General features: G+C 34.9%; 1 protein-coding gene and 1 long non-coding RNA gene across 14 annotated transcripts in view; one reads left to right on the top strand and one right to left on the bottom strand.

The window, feature by feature from the left end:
• The window catches only part of AKAP6 (A-kinase anchoring protein 6), a 274,653-nt gene that overhangs the window by 44,387 nt on the left and 204,788 nt on the right, over window positions 1-25,478 (top strand). For 10 of the 13 annotated variants that reach the window (XM_027670361.1, XM_027670334.1, XM_027670330.1 and 7 more), the window contains one exon: window positions 4,225-4,582. In XM_027670361.1, coding sequence (XP_027526162.1) covers window positions 4,259-4,582 — 324 coding nt within the window. In that variant the 5' untranslated portion in view covers window positions 4,225-4,258. Of the gene's footprint in view, window positions 1-91; window positions 312-2,007; window positions 2,353-4,224; window positions 4,583-25,478 lie in introns of those variants that run through there. The other 3 variants (XM_027670351.1, XM_027670369.1, XM_027670336.1) reach the window with 3 other exon arrangements.
• LOC113960770 lies at window positions 11,913-25,466 on the bottom strand. The gene is made up of 3 exons (XR_003532096.1): window positions 25,418-25,466; window positions 17,910-18,019; window positions 11,913-12,743 (listed from the first exon to the last, which is right to left on the bottom strand). It is a non-coding gene; the product is annotated as an uncharacterized LOC113960770 (long non-coding RNA).

Below are 25,478 nucleotides of genomic sequence, written 5' to 3' on the forward strand. Positions count from 1 at the left end.
GCTCATTAACATTCGACCCAGTGTCTGCACCACTGATCAGTGATTGGACTACTCTATGGCTTAAAATGCTTAATGATTCTTTGTTTGGCAGGAATTAACTGCTATTGGAGGAAAATGTGGATGATCTGATAGCTGGCAGAGTGAATGTGGCCTGCACTTTATAATCAAGGAAAATGTTAACAACTGGGGAGCAGAATGAGTGAGAAAAGTCTTTCAAGGCTTGTGGTGATTGATAAACTATATTATGGTTGACACACACATGCTATGTTTTGCATAAAAGTGCTAACATCCAACTGAGTGGAAAAGCAGGGGTAAGTGAGATTGCGTTATTAGTGGAAGGTAATCAGCCATCTGTTAGGCATAGTACACTTACTAAAGATGAAGATAGAAAGCATATGTGTGCATGTGCTTACACAGGGTCTGTCACCTTTCATATAAGCATCCACTACAATATAGGACTGTATATAAAGAATTAAAAGGCAAAAAAGGCAAAAAAATATACTCAATTCATCTATTTTTTTCTCACACCAGAAACAGTACAAGCTGGTAGCTATGTTGTATGGTTCACAAATATGTCTTTTCAGCAGACTGAAACAGTGGCTTTTGAAGCGACAGAAACAACTATTTGAGGTGTATTTTTTTTAAATAATGGTATCATAACTTTCACTCTGATTGTGACTATAAAAATAAGGTTATGCCCTGAAAATATTGAGAGATGAACTTTTTATTGATAAAGACATTTGACCTTGTATTTTCATCGGTCCACCTGCAAGCTTAAAATCATCTAGTCTGTACAGCTATTCTGGGTACAGAAAAGATTTGGTTTAGAAGAAAGCTGGAGTCTGATGTAATATGGCTTGCTCACCTAAAACTGTCATTGATTTTACCAGGATTTTGTGATTTAGAGCATAGCTTTTAAGTTTTATTAAGAACTTTAGCAGTGAAGGAGGCCCTGCGTGGAAGGAAATGAATCACTTCTTTATCTCTTTTCAAAAATTATTTTTGCAAAGTATAAAAAGCACTTCTAAATTTATTCAGTTTTAATATGTTCTAATACTTAGTGGTTTACAATTCACTATCTGTACATCTCACAAAATCTGGAAAACCAAAATATTCCAGAAATACAGCCAAATCTAAGGCCAGCATTTAAATCAATCACTTTAAGTATCAATCAATATATGACCCCAAAGTATTGTTTAACTTAATCATCCATTCCTATATTTTTGAGCAAATATTTTAATCCCCCAGATGACACTTTTCAAATTTGAAACTGAAATTGGGTTTGCGAAAATGTATCATATGTCACTTAATGGCACATTATGAAAATACTAGAACTGATGAGGATTTCCATGTTCTACCTTTCATGTTTCAGTATGCAATTACTACCCTAAATATTGGGTGTAGCTGGAGGACAATAGATGCAAGTGCCTATATGAGAATAGGTGGAGAATAGAAAATTAGGTCATCTTCAGTAGCTTGTGGCTTAACAAATTTTGTGAATGCAAACCTCTGCAAGGCTTGCATGTGCTTAGTAATCTGAAAAGCAGAACCTACTTCTGATCAAAAGTATTTTTGTCAAGTTTTATAACTCCTAAATTGCATAAAATAGATATGTCTCTGAGGTTTGCTGTTGGTGCTGGGCCTTGATGTTTGCTGTTTAGTACTTCAACATTAGAATTTTGTAAAAACACCTCTGCATCGCGGATTTGCCTATTTTCCTTCCATATCCAACGCATGAGAGTGCCTGAGAGCCACACTCCCAGCGCCTTCTCGGCGCAGGCGTGCCCGGGGAATGGTGTCGCTTTGCTCCAATTGCGAAGGCGGTGGGGGAGGGATAGTGAGGTGGAGCTTTCGGTTTCTCCAGTGATTTTAGGAGCTCTTCAGTAACCGCACTGTTTCAGGGCCAGTTTTTTTGGAGTGCGCAGGAGAACCTTTCAGTTGTACTTTCTCGCAGCATAGTTGGATGATGATGCCTTTTTATTCTGCCAAGAAGCAATTTAAAGAATCTGTGTCCTAGTGTTTGGATTCAGTAATTTCTTGCTTCAAGTTTCTCCTTCCAAGCATTTGTGAGCTTTTTAAAGCTGTCCCAGACCTTGCTAATTAGTATCCACAGTGTGTTTTATGACCTCTGTAGGATTTTTTATCTTTATTTTTCTGAAGAATGTGAAAAGAATGCTCTATTTTAAAATTTCTCCGCATATTATTAATTGAAGTGTTGCAACTTCTTGTGATCTGGCAGAAAGGAAAGGATTTAAAGGACTTCACTTTAAGAGCAACTAGGATTAAGGAGGCATTAGCTGTAATGCTGGAGAGCCACTATTAGAGAGTCAAGCACATCGTAACAAAAAACAGGTCAGCAGGTTCCTAATGGCTGCTAATTGCAAACTCAGTGTATCAAAACTAGAACTGTGCTCTGCATGCAGCATGGACTAGCTTTTGTTTGCTTCTGCAGGAGCATGTTTTAATTTCTATTTGCTAATTGCTTTAATGCCCTTACTAGAGCTGAGTCATACTGAAAAAGTCTGTAAGAGTGCCAGGTTTTTTTGTGAAAAAACTATGAAGCAATTGCTGCCATTCCCGTGTTTCTGTATCATTTAGTGAATGATTGTTTTGCTGATAGGCATGTTTAACAATAAATATGCAAAAATAAGGACCACACGTGCTTCACCAAAATTTCATTTTCAGGAGGAAATAATGTAAAGAATATACTTAAAATACTTGGAGAGTTTGGGCTTTTGGAACAGTTGATTCCTATGCTTTAAAACTGGAGCTATGATCAGCAGTGTCCAAGACAAAAATATTTTTAAACTGAGTGATTTGTCTAACAATACATTTTGAGTATTTATAGCAACAGAATTTAAGTTGAGAAACAGGCAGTGAAAAGAGACAAACTTGACAAATATTCAGCATCCTGAAATGTTAATTTCATCCAGTCTTTCTGCAGAACTTTTTATTTAACACCATTTAATTCTGAATTTTTCAAAATTTGGGCTTAAGGAGGGAGAAAATGTATAGCAGGCACTGAGAATGTTTGAAATCTCCTTTCATCCCTTTTTCTTGTTTGCGTGATAGAAAATTTTGTTCTGAAGTGCCAAATTAATATTCAATATCAGTTTAATATCAGTTTTAAATATTGTTTTGTGAGGGGGACAAATATGCAAAAGATAGTTTACTAAGTAGTGGCAGGGTAGGAAATAAAATCAAATTAAATGTAAATTTTTTGTCCTTCCTGGCTATGATATGTGGATACTTCTTTGGTGTTGTCACTGCCTGCAGGAGTAGTCACTGGATGCTGCAACTCCACTTGAAATATTTAGGAATGTAACTCAGTAGTCACAGGGTAGTTGATTTAATAGTGAAAGGCACTGGTTTTTCTGCAATCTTATAGCTTTTATGTTAAGCAAGTAAAGTTTTTGGTATTTTTGGTTTGTCTTTTTGGTTTTTTTTTTCTTCTCGTGCATAGGGTTTATGGCAGCCTTCTGTATTACATATAGCTAGAATGTGTAAAGAAAGAGGTACATAGTAAAATGTTTTACTTATTTACTTTTTCCAGTGGACCTTGTAAATGTATACTGATGACACAGCTTTTGGGCTTTTATAAAGCCACTTTGTAAAATGATGTTTTAATTTTTGGTACATATTTTGACATTTGGAATTCTTATCTCTACGTTTTGTGAGAGTTCTTGCTTATTGCAACAGTCCTTAATCTAACAAAAATACAAGAATTTAAGCTTCAAAATGAAAAGCAGTAAATTAAACAAGTGTTCCCAACAGTTGCTTCAACTTTGCCTTCAAAGTTTTAGTTGTATGTGGGGGGACACTTGGGAAATTTGAATAAAACTTGAGATATTCTGTGTTTAGTCATAAATTTCAGGTGATACATATATTCTCATATGTACTTGTTTACAAATACCAGTCCTGTATTAACCTGTGGAGAACATATTTGTCATCAATGACAACTGTACTTTGCAAGGTGATTATCTGCAATGAGAGAAATGTAGTGTTTGTTATTATTCTCATAGAAAGATCTTGTTTGTTCAAATCAACAAAGTTAATTTGAAAAATCTACTTAGTCTTGAACTTCTAGTATAGATTTGTAGGGTGAAGAATTTATGCAGAAGTGTAATACCTCAGACATTATCATTCACTCTTTGTCCTGTAAATATTTTTATTGCTATATTTGATCTTGTAACAGCAGTCTCTCTCTTTTTTTTATCTTTACAGCTGTTTTTGAAATAAATATGGTTTAGACTTTCCTATGTTAGCCATGGATGTAGCACTTTCTCCCATGAGAACACAAGAACTGGATCCAATGCCGTCTGATGCATCTCCCATGCTTATAAACATGACTCCTACAATGGAACAAGATGGGGAAGAGGATGCCATAAAGGATCTTGATTCTGGCCAACAGTATGAAAAGCCTCCTCCTCTACACACTGGGGCTGATTGGAAAATTGTTCTCCACTTGCCAGAAATTGAGACCTGGCTTCGGATGACATCTGAAAGAGTCAGGGATCTGACCTACTCTGTCCAGCAGGACTCAGATAGCAAGCATGTGGACGTGCATCTAGTACAGCTGAAGGTAGGATGAATTTTATATTGTAGACTTCTCAGTGAAGGTGATTTGTTCAACTCTGCTATTAATAAACAAAAGGGTTGTCATGACTGCTGAAGCACGTCTAACAGCCTGTGTTAAAAATGAATAAATCCTTTTCAGGGAAATAATAGAAACCATTTAATTATCGGATATTTTTCAACATTATTTGCTCATCACTTAATTCAGTGGTCATAACCATACTCATGAAGAGGTTTACACTCCAAGAGCGGGTGATACAACATTAGCAGTGACCTGATTGGACATCTTACAAGTGCTCAGAAATATTCTCATTGATCTTAATGTCTACTGTACACAAAACTCCCAAATAAAATTCCAGTAAAATTCTTAAAATTCCAATAAGGAGGGTGCTCATTTGAAAACTATACAAGTTTCAGAAGTAGTGGGGTACACAGGTGGTCTAATGTCTGGCCTTTCAGTCATGTAAAGATTCACTGAAGATTGGACTCAGGTGGAATTACATGCAAAATTGTAAATACTTAGAATTTTTTTTCAGATCTGAGACTTGGTAAGAATTATGCAGTGGTAAGATTTGAACAGTTACAAGTAAATCAACATTTTTGCATTCTTTTTCCAGCAAGATAATGCATTACCAAGACTGGAATTTGCCCCCCCAAAATATGTGTTTTGTGTAAGCTATAAGAGCAACAATCTCCTTCCAACCTGACAACTGAACCCAAGTATCTTTAAGCAAGTATCTCTGTCTTGGTCCCAGATTTAATTTTTGTTGCTAAGTCTTTAAAGTTATTGAGGAAATTCAAGGCAAAATTCAAATAAATAGTGTCTGGGACTGTAAGCATATGTTCATTTGCATGGCTTGGTTTGCTGCAGCAGATGAAGCATGCTTTTGAAGGCAGCAAACCGTCTCCAGAAATAGCACAAATGTTATCTCTTCAGGCTGAGGTCTCTTCAGAGTTGCATTCTGAGGGCTCTTCATGCGAACATAGTCTTCCTTCCTACTCAGTGCAATGGTATTTTGTTTGTGTTTATTTTAGGACTGGAGCTGTAAACTGTCTTAAAATACAACTCTGTATACTAGTGATAACCAGAGCAATTGCACCATAGTCAGTCCTAACCAGAGAGCTGATCTTGATTTTTTTATGGTCCCACCGTTTTTTAAAAAATTTGGAGTAGATATTGCCAGCTTTTGATGAGAAAGAGCACTATATCCACAATATGCAGTACATTTTTATCAGATGCTCTGAAAAGGTGTTTCTGCAGGCAGACTTGATAAATCTTGCTGGACTTGGTGCCAGTTCTGATCTGGAATTGCTTTTGGCTGTATTAGCGCAGTGCTGAGCTGAGACTAAAGGTCTGTGGAGCTTGTGGGTGGTGTTCACACACAGTTTTGAGCTGGCTCAGAGCACAGGCAGAACTGATTTGTGCCTGCTTATGAAATGAGAATATTCTGTACATATAACTTACCCTCATATATCCACTAAAACATTTTATTCAGTGAATGAATAACATCCCTCATGCTTTTTCTTTTTTTTAGAGTTTATTTGTGAAGTTGCAAGAGTCAATTGTAGTTTATAAAATACTTTCCTAATGATTTAATCTATATAAGCAAATGCTGTAGCAATTGGGATTGTTTGGGCCTAGGAAGAAATCTGATCAATGCAACTGTAAAAAAGGATGAAGGAATCTAAATTATCTGCAATTCCCTGGCCTCTTACTTTTGGGGGGTCTGTCATTGAGACTAGACACTCAGGAAAGTGTTTTTTTCCTCTGTGTTTATACATGCATGATAATGACTTGTATTTGAAGATATTTTTAAAATTTTTGATGTATTTTTAATTTTTTTCACAAAATACTACAAAAAGAAAAAGCGTTCAAAAAGATCTGAAGTAGGACTAAAAAACCAGCAAGGTTGTAGCAAACACATTAGTAATACAGAACTTCTGTAGCCTGCTTATCTTTAAATCTGTATAGAGACAAAAAGAAATATGATTGTAAAAACAAGTGTTGTGAAATTATTTTATGCAGACATGAGATATATTTTGAACTGTTTATTCATTATATAACTTTAGGAAAATCAACTAAGCAAAAAAAACCCAAACCCAAACAAACCACCCCCTCTCATATAAGTATTACTTGTTTATTGCTTCTGTGATCTGATAATTTTCCTGGAGGGGCTACTTCCAAGTGATCTGTGTCCTTCTGGAACTGCTGTGCCCAGGCTTGACACTGGGCTCAATGTGAAGTATCACCATTGCTGAGTAGACTGGAAAAAGTGTTTCATGTGTCTTTCAAACAATACATACCAGTTTAGTATTTTCTTTTTACCACAAGAGCAGGAGATGGTTGATTCATGCTCAGCTTGTAATTCACTGTAATTCCCACACTCCTTTCCTGCAATATGTTTTTTTCCACCTCTCTCTTATCCATTTTATCTGTGAAATTTTACACGTAGAATTTTACTTTTGTCCATTATTAAACTTTTTCTTTCTTTTATCCCATTTTTCAAGTATCTCCTCCAAATATACACATTGTTTTCATGTGCAAATTTAAGAAGCCTTCTCTCTACTACTTTCTCAATCAAAATGAGAAAAATGAATGATACAGTCTCAGGATGAAGACCTATAACATAGCAGTTTCTGAATATAATTTTCAAAATGCAAACATAGCAGTAAGGCAACAATTTTTCATTTTCTCATAGTTTGTTTTCCTGAGCCAGGAGAGGTCTGATTCCATTTTCACACAGCTTTCTATTTGTTTTGGATATTTAAAGTTGATTTCCTTCCTCTGGCTGTCACTTGGCTTGTGGTGATAAGACTGGCTTGAGGATCCAGGCCATAGCAGACTTTTTATATTATTCCTTGGAAAAATTGCTTAGCACACTGATCATCTCTTTCTCTTGTGAAAATTTTTTCTGTATCCCTGTTGCAGATCTGTCTGTGCTTCTGCTCTTCCTGTAATCAAGAGCATTGTTTCTTTTTTGTGGCTTGTTCCCTGGGGATTTTGGTGTTTTCTGTCAGTCTCTTTTCATGCTACATGACTTAGGTCTTTACTAATGACCACTGATCCTTTGAAAATACTTGTTTCTCTCACTTTTGCAATGCCCTTTCTCAGAACTAGCCCCACAGCATGAGTGGGAGGCTTCTTTTATGTTGTCTCTTGGGAAATTTCCTGGAAAGCTCAGATTCACGAGTGCTTCAGGGGGATGGTTGCATGAATCATAACTTTCTGGATTCCAGAATGCCCTATATTAGTCATTTATCTGGCATCACTCTTAACTCAAGCTGTGCTAAAATACTTTTAGATCTCTCTAACACATTCAGTGTAGCTTTTGCCAATTGCAAATATTGTAAAGGAGATTAAAAAAAAGACATGTTTTTACTACAAGCCAGTAAAGAAGTGCTCTCTTTCTCCTTGTAGTATTTTAACCTGCTGAGATGCTTTCATGATCCATTTAGCTTTTTTTAATTTCAAATAAAATATTATTTTGCTTTTACAGCAAAATCTTTCTTGGAATCCTTCTGAGGTATAACTTGGATTCAACTCCTGTTCTTCTGCTTTACTTTATATCCCTTAAGTCTCTCACGGAAGGGTCTAGTGTTTCAAATCATTCTTTACTGCTTTCTATCTTTTGAAAAAAATGTCATTTTGGATGATCTAGTATAATATTTTGTATCTGTCTGTTAACTTCTAACTTATTTTGAAGTAGAGCACTCCACCACTGCTTTGTGACTTAAATATCTGAACCATATGTTGTATATTGACGTAGAAACAAACACGTTTTATGCTATGATAGTGTCTTTAGATCTTTGCAGACCACTGATGTTTTCTCGTGTTCCAGGTAGAGAGACTGCAGTCATCTTTTTCCAGGATACCTGGGTCAGGCTTAAACATTGCTTAACTGGATCTTTTATCTTTCCTTCTGACTCATACCACAAGATTTTCATGAACTTTGGATATAGATCAAATATCATGTAACCATTATCCTTTCACTATCTCTGTTTCCACTTTTTTGAGGGACAAAGAATTTTTAGTTGTTCTCATTAAACTTAAATCCTGGATAAGAAGTGTGTGAGAAATTATCAAAACAAGATATTAAAGGGTATTACTTTCTAACATGTCTACATTTAGATACAGCTTGTTCCTTTTTCTTTCCATTATGAGCATTTTGAAAAAAATGTAAAACCAGGGTACGGTAGATATCTTTCTCATGCCCGTCTCTTAGGCCTCAGTAGGCTTTTATTGAATAAACACTTCCTCTGTCAAATGTCTTTTTGTAACATTAGAAGCAGGTTTATTCTTTCTTCTCACAAATTTCTCTGACAAATAGACGAGTGTCTAAGAAGCAGACATTTGACTATAAACTCTGACCTATAGCTAAAAGGAGACAAAGACATACTATTGTATTTAGGTCTGAGAATCATCAAGTTGTTGAACAAAAACTGGTGGAACTGTTGTTATGTGCAGTGAGTTTCAGGTCTAGCAAATAGTTTGAGAGCCAGTAATATGGTAATTATTTATTCTTGGCACTATTAACAATCCTATACTAAGAAATTAAGTTGCACAGAAATAAAATTAGTTTAAAAATAATTGAAATGCAATTCAGATTAAAAAAAATTATTTGAAGGTAAAATATGATATTTCCATTCTAAAATATGGTTTTCAGATTTTGAGAACTAGGTTTTCTATAGCTAGCAGGACAGAATGTGCACACCAAAAACTGGTGTGAAGCTGTGAAAGTGAACCACAACAATAGGGAAAATGTAACTTCTTTCATATTGAACTGGTTAACATCTCCCAAATGTGTAGGACTGTGCATCTCAAAGGACTCTCTTAAACTAATTACATTTGATAGATTTCAGTCTCCTTAGTCTTGTTAAAGCTGTAAAATTCTCTGAGAAAATTATTCTGAAAAGTTTAAAGTTTGAAAGAGCTTGAATATTTCAGTTGAATATTGAGAGGGAGGGGAAATATTATTTCAACAATCATAAGTAAACCCAAATTTACTTAGAAAACTTTTTAAAGAGAATTTTCTTGAAATAGCTGATGTTTTAATGTCCACTGCAGATTTGAAACAACTAAAAATTTATTCAGAATCTTCAAATGCTTTATTAGCTCCAAATATATAGATTAAAAAAAGTTAATGCAGCTGTATTGCAGAATCACACTCTGAGTATCAGGATTTCTTTACTGCAAATTTGGTAAGAAAACTTCAGATCTTGGTTATCTATGTAACATATTGGATATTTCTGTAATAATTTATCTGCTGTTATCCTTTTTTAATTTTTTTTTCCGAAATCCAAACCAAAAGCTCATTTGATGACAAGTTATGTATTTGTGAAGCACTTAAACACTAAACAAATAGTAATTTCTTTATAAACATATAATTTATTACATTGCTTTTTGTGCATAGCGATTCCAAAGATTTGACAGTCTTTATAAATTACAATCTTTTTTAACCAGAAGACTTAGTACAAATACAACTTGACTGACTGCAAACCAAAACTAAGTTTGCTTATGGAAGTATGGTGAAAGACTAGATAATAAACACATTTATTGATATGGAAAGTTGCTTGCTATGTCTATATTTTGGCAGAACATACCTGCTATATGTGTTAGTTCTCAGCTTTGTAAACACAAGATTTCATACACAATTTAAAGGATGCAATTGGTTGTATTTTTATTTAGTTTGCCTCTGAAAATGTTGGTGGAATCACAGCATTCAGTAGAGCAGCTGAGTGTAAATGCTGTTAAAAACAGATTAACTATTCTGAAGTTGGGATTTGCAGAGCCTATCCTTTACTTGCAGTCAAGGCTTGAACATGAAACAGGTGGGTTTGTTAGCTTTTCTAATTTTCTGAGTAGTTTAGTATGCCTACCTTCTTTAAATTTTTCACTTTTCCTCTGTGACCTGAGCATATTCCTTGATTTGGAAAACAGTCAGAATGGAAAATATGGAATAGCAGAAATAAATCTGTGTTTTTCAAATTCTATCTGGTCAAACAATCCCATTGTTTAGAAACCTTCCAACTTGTATGACAATTCTACAGTCTTGCTTAGATTGAAGTTTTTATGGACAAAGATGTGACTTGTTTACCACATCTTAATGTGCTTTACTACAATGACACCACAACTGTAAAAGTTTTGTAGATGTTGGGCTAAATTCTTTTCTACCTGACAGCAACAAACCCACTTTTTTCACGTCCCTTAAAAATTGTCCTAATCCCTTGCTATATGTTATCAAACATAAACAGAGGCTAATGCTCTCTTCTATATAGAGTGCAATCCTGCAGGCATTGGTTGTGCTGTTCACTTGCCTACAAGGTCAGAGTCTTCAAGAATGAAAGTGATGATCAAGTCAGTGTCAATTTTCTAGGTACTAAGTAGGCTTAGAAATTAGGTGCTAAATTACCTGTCAAGATTTATGGTAGTCTGAGCTCAGAAATGTGAAATTTTAGGCACTTGAATACTTTCACTGAAATGAGCAACAGAGGTTTACCTGTGACATTTAAATATCTCCAAGCTAAATGGCAACTGATCAAGATGATACAGGACTGTGCTGTTGCCTACCTAATATGTATTCTGCTCTGGTCATTGAAGTCTGTTAAGAACACATTCCTGAAGGCCCAATTTTAAGTTCCTAATGTAAAAAAGAATCCTGTCCTGTTTGCTTATAACATTTCTCAAAAAACACATGAATGCATTGGTTGACTGCTAGTTATATATTATTGTTAGTGCTGAAACTATTTTTAATGTTGCAAATATTTTACACTAAACATGTATTTGTTGAGCCTTTCTAGGCTCTTACATATTTTTAACTTCAAGTACCTAAGTATTGCTAGTGACTGTATTGGTTTATAAAAATTCAGATAACCTGTTTTTCAACAGTAACCTTAGAAAAAACATTAAACCCTGACATTTTTAATCTAATTTTAAATTATGATCTAGTGTAGTTGTAGGTAATACTGTAACTTTAAAATTAAATTTTATACCTTTAGTGTTTAGCTAATCTGTGTTGATAATTAAAACTTTTTAAAAAGAAAATAATAGCAGGTTAATACGATGATTCTTAAAAATTAGTTGGGTTTAAACTTTGCCATTCAGACTAATAGAAAAAAATTTCCATGTCTCATGTTGGTTATTATTCAGTCTGTGCAGATGCAATGGAGTTAGATTGATTTTCTTTCTTCTGTTAGAATTAGGTAAGCAAGTCTATTTATATAGCCCATATTTATGCAAACTTTCCATTAATTGTCTGCTTGGGTGCCATAAGAGACAGTATGAAAAGAGAAAGAGCATACAAATTTTACTGTAAATTCAATTGCCTTCTAAAGAAAGCTGGTCATTATTTGAGGGATCAAATTAAGATAGAAGATAAATAAATTTCTATCTGTTTCTGAGTAGAGAAGTGAGAACTACTTGGTTAGTCTGCTGTTATCTATGTATCAAGGGAATGAAAGTAGCTAAAAGCTGAAGACTTAACTGGTAACCCCAGTGATAACAGAGGATCTGGCTTGCATAATAAATCAGGATAAATGAATAGATAATAAATGTTGCAGACAGTGTGCTGGACCCTTTTAAGCTTGGACATCCTTTCTAGAAGTGCCAGGAAAGAATACCAATAAAAATTGGTGGAATTACTGCTCTTGTGACAAAGGGACTTGAATATTCACTGGAGTGGTAGAAGACAGCAGCACTGGGTAATATTCCTTCTGGGCTTGGGCAAAACAGATTGAAAAAAAAAAGAAAAATAAGGAAAAAAAAAGGCATATTTTACCTGATAAACTCATTTGGGGTCCATATACACGCCTTTGGAAAGAAATTTTGAACAATGTACCTAAGCCCTCTTCTTAATGCAGGGGTACAATCTGAACAGCTCCTTACATCAGGTTGAGTTTCTTCAAAGCAAACTAGTAAGGACATACTGAGCAAAAATTCTGCAACCTGTAACATTTCCTCCAAAGGAATGCCCTTCTTCCGAAGGTAGAGATGCAGTCATTAGTTCTGAGCAATGTATTGGGATATAGAAGGGTGGTGTAATTCAGGGAGGCTGTACATATAAGAGCAGAGTAGCATCTGTAATTCTATGGAGGTCTTAAGGTTGTCCTAAAATAGACATTTGGATTGTTCAGCACTCAGGAGACTCAGGAGAAGAAAGGTGAACATTTGCCTGTGAAAAGGAAATTGGAGCTTCAAGATGAGAAAAAAAGTGGGTCTTTTATCATTCCTAGTTTCTTCTAGTTGTAAAAATAAAAACTCTGGAAAATCTCACTCTCATTTGGATACCTACACTTTTGAAATATATACTTATTCCAGAATTTCTGTTTTAGACCTCAGCAATACAGGAATGCATGTAAGTGCACTTTGACCAAATATAATCATTTCTTCCCCTTCTCACTCCATATTGCTCCTACATTAAAATATGTTAATACAGACTTTAGAGAATGAGCTAATGTACTCTACTAGTGGTCTCTGGAGAAATATTAAAGTAACTATCAGATTACAGTGCAGATGTTACCTATTACAGTCTCTTCTAGCCTATATCCTAATCTGACTGAGACACAAATGTTTACTGGATATAATAATGTAGTGATATAAATACTTCTCATTATGATGAAAAAAATGTTGTATGTTAAGTCATCCTGCAAATTATTTAATGAAAACATTTGCTGAGAGACTGTATTTTGTTGTTTAGTATACATATATGCGATGATAATAACATATGCTGATGTCCAGATTTTCTGGAAAACCCTAAATTAATACTATTTCAATGGTATAAGTAAGATTTAATGTTGTCAACTTTTAAAATTAGAGATTGTTGATATTATATCATTATTTTTATTCAAAAATAAGGATGCCAATGGGACTTTTTATTATAGTAGCTGTGACTTCATTGAATTAATTTTTTTATATATATATCTATCTGTGTAAATATATATCTGTGTGTAAACAAACAAATACACACAAAAGCAGTGCCACATAAGTCCTTCTGGTGACTTTTTTTCTTGAGGATTTGTTTGAGTCTATTTGTTTAGAAGGTAGGATATTGTTATGTTTTATAGCAGTCATCTAGTTCTGATCTGCATTGTGAACTATTATGTTTATAGATGTTTTCTTGCTTTGCATATTTCAGTAGCCTTTGTAGACATATTTCCAGTCATTATACTGGCTGGGTTTGTTACTTTTCAATTTATAATTACTTGTCACTTATAGGTATTCAAAAACTGTAGTATGCATAAATGAGCAGTAACAGAGCAGGCACAGAAAATTGCACAAAATGTAAGGAACTTTTAGTTTGCTACATTATGTTTAAAATTCCCTTATAGTCTTTTATTATGGAAGAGTTGACAGAAGAAATTTCAAGTTATAGGATGGTTGCTGTCTGAATGCCAAAACCACAACATAAATATTTAAATAACATAACAAACTTGCATTTCAGTAAGAACAGGTTCCACAAGTTTGTGATTTTTAAACGTCCTTGGATATTTACCTCTTGAATTGTATCAATTGTTCCATAAAATCCCTTTCTCTGTAGTTCACCATTAAAAAGCCTGCTATGAATTGATGTGATTCCTTCATACATCAGCAAAGCAAAAGGGTGCTGTGCATTTTCCTGTGGAGAAGGCAACATGTCTGGGTAGCTGAGTTTATACTTTTAATTGAATTGTTGCTCTGTGCATTGCAGCCATCCTGTGACTGAGGTGTATGAGATGCCTTCTGGAGGATTGAGATGAAGTTCACGTGGCCTTGCCTGAGCTTGTTCTGTCTTCTTAGGACAGCCTGGGAGCCATACTTGACCCTGACCTTTTCTTAAGGATTTCTCTGAAGCTTGCCCTCATTGTTTGAATCTAACAAATACAGCTGGATGGCAGGAGCACTGGGTTCAGGCTAGTGTCTGACTGACATTGTAGTTGTAGTGATGTCATCTTCAGAAAAGGTTATAAAATACACACGAGATTCTTTTTTTCATGGGTTGTCTTATGCTTTTTTGAGTCGTGTGTAAAGAGGCATTAGAGGCATTAGCAGAATTATGCACATATATCCAAAAAATTTGACTTGAAGATTTTAATGTGTTCCATGTCTCTAGTGAAATTGTGCAGAATTAGAGACAGATGAATAAATTTTCTCTTTGAAGCTGAACCATTTACAGTGGTTCGTTTACAGGACTGTGCAGAAACAGGGAGGAAAAGGAGAACTAATACGTGCCAGTTTGATCTGTTAAAGCTTTATGAATGCTCTCTCCTATTTCTCCCTGTAAACAATTCTCTGGAGAAAGACAGTACTTTTTGTGTAGTCAGTTATGATTCTATGCTTTGCATTTCAAAAGATGGAGCACTTCTTTTTTTGGAAATGTTTCCATTTCTCTTTGGAAAACACATGTAATTTAAAAGGCATAAAGCAGCTCTACATTACAGCACTACTAGTACGGTAATTGTAGCACTCCAAAATTCTGACAGACCATTGTTAAGTTTTCACAAAATATAAATCCCACTGAATGTAGTAGCACATTGCAATTTCCCTTTCCCATTGAGCAGTGTACTTACTTTTCATAATCTGTATTAGCTGAGGAAATGCATCTCATAAATATCTGAACTATATTGTTTTTACTCTCCTCGGTGAGCCCTGGAGCCGTAACTGCTCTTAGCTGTGGTCCCGTACTTCAAAAGGGATTGGAAGCAAGTTTCAATATAGTCTTATCTTTTAGTGTGGCCATTTATCTCTTTGTGTTGAGATGAATACATTTGCTTCTGATAATTAAAAATGCAGATGTCCCACAGGTGAGAAAGCAAGTAGCGTTTCTGCAGAATAGGTTCTGTAGATTTAATCATAGTTTATCTGCTAATGTATAGGGAATAGGTGATTTTATATGTGCACTTCCAGTGTGATTATGATCAGACATTATGAAATACATTATTTTTAATAACTGACATACATATATAGGCATATATTTGCATAAATATATTTGTATGTGTATGCACCATGTTTGTAGTACCATAAAAGAAATACAGTGGCACTACTACATCAACATTTGCATATGTACTTATTCCTCATGCATTTCTGTTTTTTTTCTCAAAGATTCTTCTGAATTACCTGCCCTAAAATATTAGAGCAACTATACTACAATTCACTGTAGTGCACCATTAATGTGAGTGTGTGTGAGTGTTTGCAGTTCACCTCATGCTTCATAGTTATTGAGGGGCTACTCTGTGTCTTTGAGTCTACTTAGTACTCTGACAGAATAAAAATTTCTGACATGACAGAGTACTGTTAATATCTTTAGGAATAAGAAATTATAGTCAGGGAACAATGTTACATTTTAAATGGTGCAAACTATCTGTACTCTTGGATACAGTAAAGTATCCAAATGACCCCACAGAATTAAGAAATAGAATTGAAATTTGAAGTGCTCTGTGGGATGAGCATAGTGGTTTATACACCAGACAGTCAGCTTGTATGAAAGGTATGGCTGATATCTGTTTCTGCATCCCAGTGGTCTTCAGCTGCTAGCAGACAAAATCATTAACTGAGGCTGCAAAATCATTAGCCAACTATGCTCTAAAATCATAGAGCTGAGATACTAAACTGAATATTTGTACTTGCTCTTCCACAGTTATTTTAATTCTATATTACTGAGAAGCAAACAGGGCTAGAAACCTTTAAATTAAATCCAGGATTTTGAGGCAGTAAATGAATCTCACAATCTGGACAGTTAAGAATATTATCAAGTATTGTGAGTCATATGATAAAATAGAGGGAAGACAGATATTTCCAAGTACAGTAGGATTTGTACAGACATGGTACCACTTAAGCTATTCTGTTTTCTTTGCTAAGGTCATCTGGACTTCTTTCATACAGTATTAATAGGGGTTTCCTGAAAGTTTGGATGCCTGGTTTAACTGTGAAAACAAGACAGTTTGCTACACAGTTATTTGTCCCTTATCAGGTACAGGATCCCTTCTATACCTATTTTTCATGTGGGGCTAGGATCTTAACTTGAAATAGATAATTTTGATTTATTGGGTTAAAATAGCAAATTTTACACGGTGCGTTACCTGTAAATGTGTGTGACTTCTTATGAATTCTCACAAATATAACTGTCTCTTCAAAGAGTACTTTAAGTATCCACAAAATACTGACAATGCTGTATTTCTTTCAAAGTTCAGGTAGAATAAGGAATACTGAAAACATGCTTTTTACCATATTACAATGTAAATTATATGCTTTTGATTTTCAGCTAAGATCTACAAGAATAACTTCCCTATAAATCTGTTCAAGATTCTTTTTTGATCCTAATTATGAATTATAGTCTCTCTCAATGTCTACCCCTGTTTTATCATCCGTCTTTTTTTTTTTTAATTAAAGCTAATGAGCAACTGAATCATCAAACCAAACATTTGAGTGGCAAAGACTTCATGGTAATCTCCACTGCAATTTAAACTCCCATGCTCAGTTTTGTAGTTACAGTATTTGGGAATGATTTTTGAATTGTGACTAGTTCTTAAATACTAGATGGACTGTTTGCTACTGTGTTATCTTATATAGGAGACAGCAAGTCAGAATGACAGGGCCACACCTGTAAGTTATCATAGAGGTTGCTTGAAAAATTACCAAGATACCCATGTTATATGGGTATCTTACAAACTGCTGAAAAAGACATTTTCCTCTATTGGAAAGAATACACGTGTATGCGTGTCAGCTCAGGAGTTTTATTTGTTAGGTTGCAAATCAGCTTCTAGCTTTTGGTTGCTAGCTTTATTTTCTAGCCTCTCTCCTCTCTCTTATTTTCCTTTCAGCTATTTTCTGGTTCTCTCTCTCACAATTTTTGTCTTTCAAAACTGCCATCTGATTCCTGTCCTTTTTAATTTTCTTCTTCCTTTCTTTTCACTGAAGCACATTGCCTAGTCATCTGCTACCATACTGAATTGCTACTTTAAAAAGCTGTGCTTGCTTTCTTAACCTGGACCAACGCCATGTTCTGTGGAGAGAGCAGAAGCCTGCCAGAGCGCATTTTTAAGAATACTTACTGCATTAAAGCATATTGATATTGATCACCATAACTGGTCTACTCTGGCCTCTAACCGGGAGGCCTGGAGACAGTCCATTTATAACGCTGCTGATGCTTTTGAGAAAGCACGCAGGATCACTCTTGAGGAGAAAAGACAACGCAGAAAGAATCGAGCCTTGCAGAATATACCATCCAAGGAGTCTTTCTGCTGTGTCTTTTGCAACCGGACTTGCCTTTCTTGTATTGGCCTTTTTAGCCACCAACGCGCTTGCAAGAAACGTGGGTAGAGCCCTTCCCAAATCTTTGTTTGCGAAGCCCAGCCATGAATACTGCATTAAAAATGCAGGAGTGAAGTAGAAGACGGTGCTGCTCTCTCCACATGGGCCTTACTTCATTCTAGTGCGTTTTTTCTGAAGTCTGGCTTTGTGTAATTTCTATGACTACAGAAGAGTAAAGAGAAGATTGAGTTTAAAATCTTTAATACCTTTTCTAGTATGCTCAAATCAATGAATGGGCAGACTTGCTTCTGCTTCGAAGAGTTTTGCGTATGGTTGTGGTATGTTCCTGCAGCAAATGAGCTACTCAGCAGCCTACATTACAAGAATCTGATCTTGCTGATTTTATTGGGGGTTTTATTCTTAGTTTTGTTCGTTCCCTTACCAAAGATGAAGATTCAGTTGTTATAATTGAACGAATAATGATTTTGTTGCCTTGATGTTTGAATAATTTGACCTTGAATAAGAAATACAGCTGTTAGCATTTATAGACAGGAGGTGATTTTAATTTTGATAGTGAAATATTGCAACTGAGAAGGAACTATAAATTAGACATCTACAATAATTTACAAGAATCCTCCATTAAATCGCAATTATTAAATGTTTCATGGCTCCTTTGAAGACCTCACTTCATCCAGCTGTTTCAGGCAAGTAGACTTTTCTCTCTTGCAGAACTGGTTGCAATTGGGAAATTACCCAGTGCATGGAAGTCTGGAAGTCTACTTACCAGGGCAAAAAACCCCCAAAAGCCCCAACCAACCAAATGACAAAAAAAGAAAACCACCACCCCCCCAAACTGCCAAAGTCAAAACCTCTGTATTTGGTAATATAAAGAAAGCCAGAGAACTAATGTACATTTAGGATATAGTTTGCAAATGTGGACAATGGCAACTTTATGCCCCTGGGAAGCCCTTGAACTGTATGGAACCACTGAAACATGGAGTTTAATAGCACATTTGAGTTTCTTTTTAACGTGTAAATAACATATTTATAATGTTGTACCTTTTTAACTTATTTTTATATTTAGTGCGTTGTATTTCTATTAGAGAAATTACTTTCAAAAAGTACAAGTTTGGATCATACTATTGGAGGAAAATCTTTGTTATTTATCTTCTTGGTTCACTGTATAACAAGATAAAAGAGGTACATGAGAACCTTCAAAAATTTGGCTTTGTTTGTAATTAACTGCATTTATTATGTGTATAAATTTTCTTTTTGTTCCTTATTTCTATTCTTACAGCATTTGTGAGAAAACCACAGAAATTACAGTGTCCTAGAAATCTAGAATTTATGTTAAAACAAAAGGAAAAATACCCGACAAAAAACCGTGAAAATTCAGAGTCTCTTGGGCAATAGTCTTCAGTAAGAAGGATTAGAAACTTCAGTGTTAAGAAGAGCAATGAGACATTTCAGATCCAGCGCAGCTCAGAGCCAGCAGGTTCGGTTGCGGCTGTGCTGCAGCACCACCTAGTGCTCCAGAGATGGAGGAGCTGCCCACATGCCGCCCTTGCTGCCGCCCTTGATGCTGGAGGGGAAGGGGGTGAAATAGTCTATTGTCACATGCACAGAACTATAGAGCATCAATAGTAATAGTAATTTGCAAGGTTTTTTTTAATATTTATCTGAAAAAAAATCGCTACTAATGTGTCAAATTTAACGTAAAAAGATTTACAAAATAAAAAGCTTGATCTTGTAATAGTGAGGCTGATATAGAGCCCTCAGAGAAATGTGTCTGCATTTATGAACATACTTATATTTATAAATATTTATACTCTTGCTCCCTTGAAGCACTCATTTTCTACAGTGCTCTCTATGAGAAAAATGTGAGTTTGACACTACTTCTAACAAGAGGCAGTATTTAACTTAAAGGTGTTCTTGAATATGGCGATATCTATAACCTCTCTTTGGATTCAAAAACAAAATTTCTATTTGGATACAAAATTAAAGCTGCTTCAGGTTTGTGTGGGTTACTGGATAAATTAATATTTTAGTTGGTTTTGAATATGGTTTAACTGGCACACAATGCCAGTTAGTGTGAATGCACCCACTATATACTTGACATAATGCAGACCATACAGACACAATATGGCTTGTACTGATGTCCAAAATAAACTGGTAGCAAAATCAGCAGTAAGAGCAAGTTTTTGCAGTTCAAGAAATCTGTGAGACTACTGCTGTTATTACCCCCTCTCGGGTAGTTCCTAAGGCAAACTCTCTCTTTGTAATAGCATGGTTCTTTACTGTTTTGCTTACACTTCACGATTTATTTAAATCACAACGAGCTCTTATATTTTGCAATAAGTGGAAATGTAATGTATCCAGCATGTTAAATTTTATCATGAGAAATGCCCTTATGCATTAAGTAGACTAATGGATCTTGTTTAACTTACTTTGATAAGTTTATGACCATCTAAACATCTAAATAGGAACATGATAAACCCCTTTTATACAAATGAACCAACCTCATCCTTCACCGGAAAAAAACAAAAAATAAAACAAAGTAAAGCCATTGAAAAAGATGTAAGATAGGCTGAATTTGAAGCAGCTGATTATGAGAGCAAGTATCTTCAAAAGTATCTGCGCTTTAGCTTAAAAATCTCTGTGTGTGCTTTCCCTTCTTTTCTTTCCTTCTAGGAAGTTCTATAAGAATTATTCACACATAGTGCATACAGCTGTGCACATCAAATGCTAATAAGAAGCAATGCGAAATATGCAATAAAATACTGTACTGATTTTGTGTGTGGGATGAATAAGGGACTTGCAATCCATTGAAGCAGTGATAAGACCAAGATTTTTGTAAGGTTTGCTTTCTTTCTGTTGCTTTGGAACAGTATGTGCATTCATTTAACGATGGAATAAAACTTTTAGGTCTTTTGCACAGTTTCGTTTCACTGCAACTCAGATGGACTGAAAAAACAGCTGAATAGCTATATATGGAAAACTTATAGGTCATGAATATTGAATGTAACAGCTGCTTTCATTTTTAAAAAAATTGAATTATGTAATCCCATTGCCTAGAAATGTCTAGAACGTGACAATCAGTCACTTGGAATAGGAGAAGGAAAAGTGGTTTTAACCAGCCTTTCATTTCCTAGGAAAGACCATATTTAGAGTTTTTAATGATTAAATCCTTCAGAGCAAAAGCTAAAACTGTCATATTTATTCCCTATGAAATTCTGGAAATATAATTTAGAAAAAGTTTTCCTCTGCAGTAACCTTACTCAGATTTTGGTTTTTCAGGGGGATAATGAAATGTTATAATAGAGAAGTCTTACTCCACTTAGAGTCTTAGAATTACAATATATATCTCTAAATATGTCAACTCATACTTTGCAATGATAATGCATTGAGGGTTTTTTTAATAGAATACTAAGTTTGAACAGTGTGAGTGAAATCTGCAGGTTCATCGGTTTTCAGTGCAGTTGTTTGCTAGAATCACTAGGGAGCCAACATGTGTGCACTCCAAGCAGCTCTGTTTAATTCCTTATTTTCTGAAAGAAAGACTTTGACAATGCAGAAAGGAACAGACTAAACCTTCAATCTCTGCTGTGTGCAAATGGAAGATAGGTTGTGACAAAGGGGTACATAACAAGAGTGTAAAAAGTGATTCTCAATGATACTCAGTTTGAATGACAGGAAAGAAAATGCCGAAGGCAGTATTTACTGATGTTTCCTTCATGAAAAAGGAGAGGTTAATGCCTACTACTTCTCTTTGCTTCACATAAGTGCATTTCTTCATGTAGTTTTTCTGAAGATACTAAATAAATGCAAATACAGGCAGTTAGACCAACACCTGGGACTGTTTTTAAACTTTATTTTTTAATTAAATTATAGAGATATACAGACTGCAAAAACTGATGTGTTAAAATTCATTTGCTTTGCTGTCAATCTATTTGTTGTTTCTAACTGAAATGTTTTCCTTTTTTGTTTATAATGACTTGGTGGAGTGCTTAGGGAAAATTTTACGGGAAATAATGAAACTATCAGTGAATTCAACCTTCATTAAGTTTGAACATTACCACTCCTGTATTTACTCTTGATTATATCACCTGCAAGAGAACAAAACCATCCTATTCTGAAATTTTCAAATCCACAAATTGCATTTTATCTTAGAAATTTCAGAAAAACAATATCTCATATATCCAGTACTTGTCTTGATACCCACCTTGAATTATTGTGTCTGAGTTCTTGATGTACTCCACGCATAGCTCCGCATCTGTGAATTAGTAAATACCAAGTAAAAAAGAGATCTTAATTTTGGTCCCTTGCATCGCACTTGAGAATCACAAAAACATAATGGGCTGTAAACCACTTTTTTTTTAAATCATGCATGTTTGATTCAGTTATACAAACTGGATATCATGGAAAGAAAGCCTATTCTGATTTTGAGAAGATTTTCCATCAAAATTTCTTTGTAAAATTTTGATTTTAACTAATAAATATTTTTTCCAGTGAAGATTTCTTTAACTGGAAAGCTTGAAACTAGCTCAAGTCATCTTACCCAGGGCTGTTTGCCATACTCATAAAAGACCAGGTTGTTTGCAAATAAGGGCTGAATTTTTAGTCAGTAATATAAAAAATGTTGAGTTTGTAATACAAATTACACAGGCTATCTGGTTGGTAAAGATTAGCTCAAGGGAAAAGGCATAGGAATTAAACCTCAAATGAAAGTATGTAATTGAAAAAAGTTACAGTGATGTTACAAGTTTGAAATTAGAAGTCTTTCATGTCTTATTCATTTTTTCCCTAAAAAACCCTGCCAACTCCCTCATTATTAACAAATAAATAGTAATAAAACCCCCACTCAGTAATTCTATTTAGACCGTATAAGTCAACATGAGTGATAAAATTGATCACGGGTGTCACTTCATTGAAAATTTGCATTTTACCTAAGCCTTCCAGAAATATTTGTGTTTCAGGGAAAACATATGACTCATTCATTAATTCTAGCCTGAGCTGTTTTCCTTATGGGTTTCTGTCTTTCACATCTCCAGAATAATTTGCTGAAAATGTGCCCCATTGTACAGAGCTAGCAATAAAGATCTTTCAAAACACTTATGATGAAACCTTCCAGCTCTGCTGAATTGTCCTCCTGCTGTGCAGTGTTTGATTATTAAAGTCAGCTCATGTATATTATTCTGCTTATATTTCTTTCACCGCAGTTTTATTTAAGATCTTTATAGTTTTCCTAAGTAAGATGGTAGTCTATTTCCAACTCATCAGTAGACTACATGCCTTTCTCATCCAACTTGACTCATCTACAGCTCCTTCCTGGAACAGGGAGTGAAATCAGCAAGTAAAGCACTAGCTAGTAATGCAAACAACATTCTGAGATGTGTTTCTTGGAGTTACCTGATATTCAACAGGAAATGGATTTCCTGCTATTAGGCAGGTATGAATCAAGTTTCAAAGAGAGAACTGAGCCACTGATCCTTAGTTATTCTTTCTCAGCATTTTACAAGTTAAGCCCCAAAACAGAGGAGAGCCTCATAAAATCATAGTGTCTCAATGTATCATGCCCATGTTTCATATAAATAAACTTTTAATTAAACTTAGAAAATCTATTTCATTTTGCAAAAAGGATATAAATCTACTGTAGCCTATGTAGCTACCTGTTTAAGCACTAGCAGTTGATGAAAACTGGTATTTTTCCTAGGAAAGATATAATATTTCTAGAAACCGAATTATTTGAAACTGGAACTGAAAAAATTTGTAACTGAAATAATTTGAAATAATTTTGAGCAACAATTGTTTACAAAATTTATCCAGAGGGCTTCGTATAACACTGTTTGAGATGACTTCAGTAAAATCAAGTAATGCAGTGAATATAATATTTGAGCACAGAGCAAGCAACCATGGCCAAACCTGGAAATGTTGCTACGGTCAAATTTTTCTCCCCTCTACTCTGAACTCAGTAGTCCTAATCTGCTTTTTTACTAAGCACTGAAACAAAACATTTGCCTTACTGGTGTTTTTCCTGCCATTTTTCAATCACATACTGTTATCCATTTTGAGATTTCTGCTTGCTCCTACAGAGATCAACCTATTTATACAGGTTCAGGAAGGGATCTAAAATGGAAAAGGTATTTATTTAAATGCAGATTTTGTGATTCCCAGATTTTAAAAAAAAGAGAATGTCTGAGCAAGAAAAAATCTGTTTCCTTAAAGTCCTTAGAGTTTTTGATGGCTGAGGCTATGCTACATTAGCAAGTCAATGCTTTCATGATGTCTTCAAATAGTTAGGTCATGGTATTTCATAAGAAATATTCTGTTATAAAAATATTCTTCTGAAAGAAGTAGTTGTGTATCCATGATAGTGGTGTTTCTGAACTTATGTCCAGAATTCAGCTGTGTGTATGTGTTCAGGTACTGTACTATTAGTGGTGATTACAGTATCCTTCTGAGTGTTGACAATCCTAAAAGTATATGAATGGCCAGTTCACTCAAAAACTCCAGCTCTTGATCTTATGATGTAATTGAAGACTTTTCCTGCTGCCTATATTGTAATTTAATTTTTGCTATTTAGGATACCTGTAACACTCAGCTTGTTGCTAATTGTTTTGAATGCTATCTGAATTTGTATGTAACTCAGGAAAATTTAATATTTTAAAATGAGGGCAACAGGAGTTTATGTTGTTTTTACTATTGTTTTCTCAATACTCTTAATTCTCAAAAGCACATTTTGCCTCCAGTGAATTTTGCTACGATATCAATGGAGCAGTTTCATTGTGATTTGTGATGTGTAGAAATTACTAAATAATTTGCAAAGGCAACAACTTTTCTTGGGTTTTGTTTTTTTTTGGTTGGTTTTGTGGTTTGTTTTTTTTCCCCCTTCATTTACTTTCTTTTAAACAAATATCTCTCCTATAATAGCATTTCTGATTGCGCTGCTTTCAGAAAAGCTTCTCTTGGGTGTGTGTGCACACACGTGAGCTGGCTGACCATTATAGCTCTAACCTGGGGCAGTCAGAGAAGCTGTTTGTCATGGTTCCATATGTGAGGTTAAATCTGCCACTATTGGAAGTATGAGAATGGGTGGGAACAAGAAAGTTGATCCATGAATAAAAAAGAAAAAAGAAGGGAGAGGGGGGTAATGTGAATGAACAGCAGATGAGGGTGTGGAGGTATGACCAAGCCATTTGACATGACTTAGAAATAGTTAGACAGCCAGAGAATTCCAAAGAAATCCAGGACAAATGAGGATTATCAAAGGCCTGTACAGAAGAGGGAGCCCTTTTCAAGATAACCAAGGAGAAACAAAAAGGTATTGTTATAGAGTCCAGCTATAAGTTCAAAAACTATGTGATTTTCTCTTCCCATTCAGAATGTAATAGTTAATTATTACAAATGTGAACATTACAAAACTAACAGTCTCTGTTTTGTAAGCCATGAATCTCTCCATTAGGGAAGTCATAACTTCCTATTAATACATTTGTTCCAAGCATATGATCTGCCAGGTCCTAAAATAAGTTCTAAGCTTCCTGATATTAACCAAGTAGATATTTCCATTCTATTCAAGCCATAAAACCAGAAATTAAAGTAAATTGGAGGTCAGATATTTACTTTTGTGCTGTGAATTAGAGGGTCTTGTCTCCAAGATCAGCTTTACAGGCTTACCAAGTGA

The sequence above is a fragment of the Neopelma chrysocephalum genome, unplaced genomic scaffold, assembly GCF_003984885.1.
Source record: "Neopelma chrysocephalum unplaced genomic scaffold, ASM398488v2 Primary Assembly neopelma1_24, whole genome shotgun sequence".
Classification (NCBI taxonomy): Eukaryota; Metazoa; Chordata; class Aves; order Passeriformes; family Pipridae; genus Neopelma; species Neopelma chrysocephalum.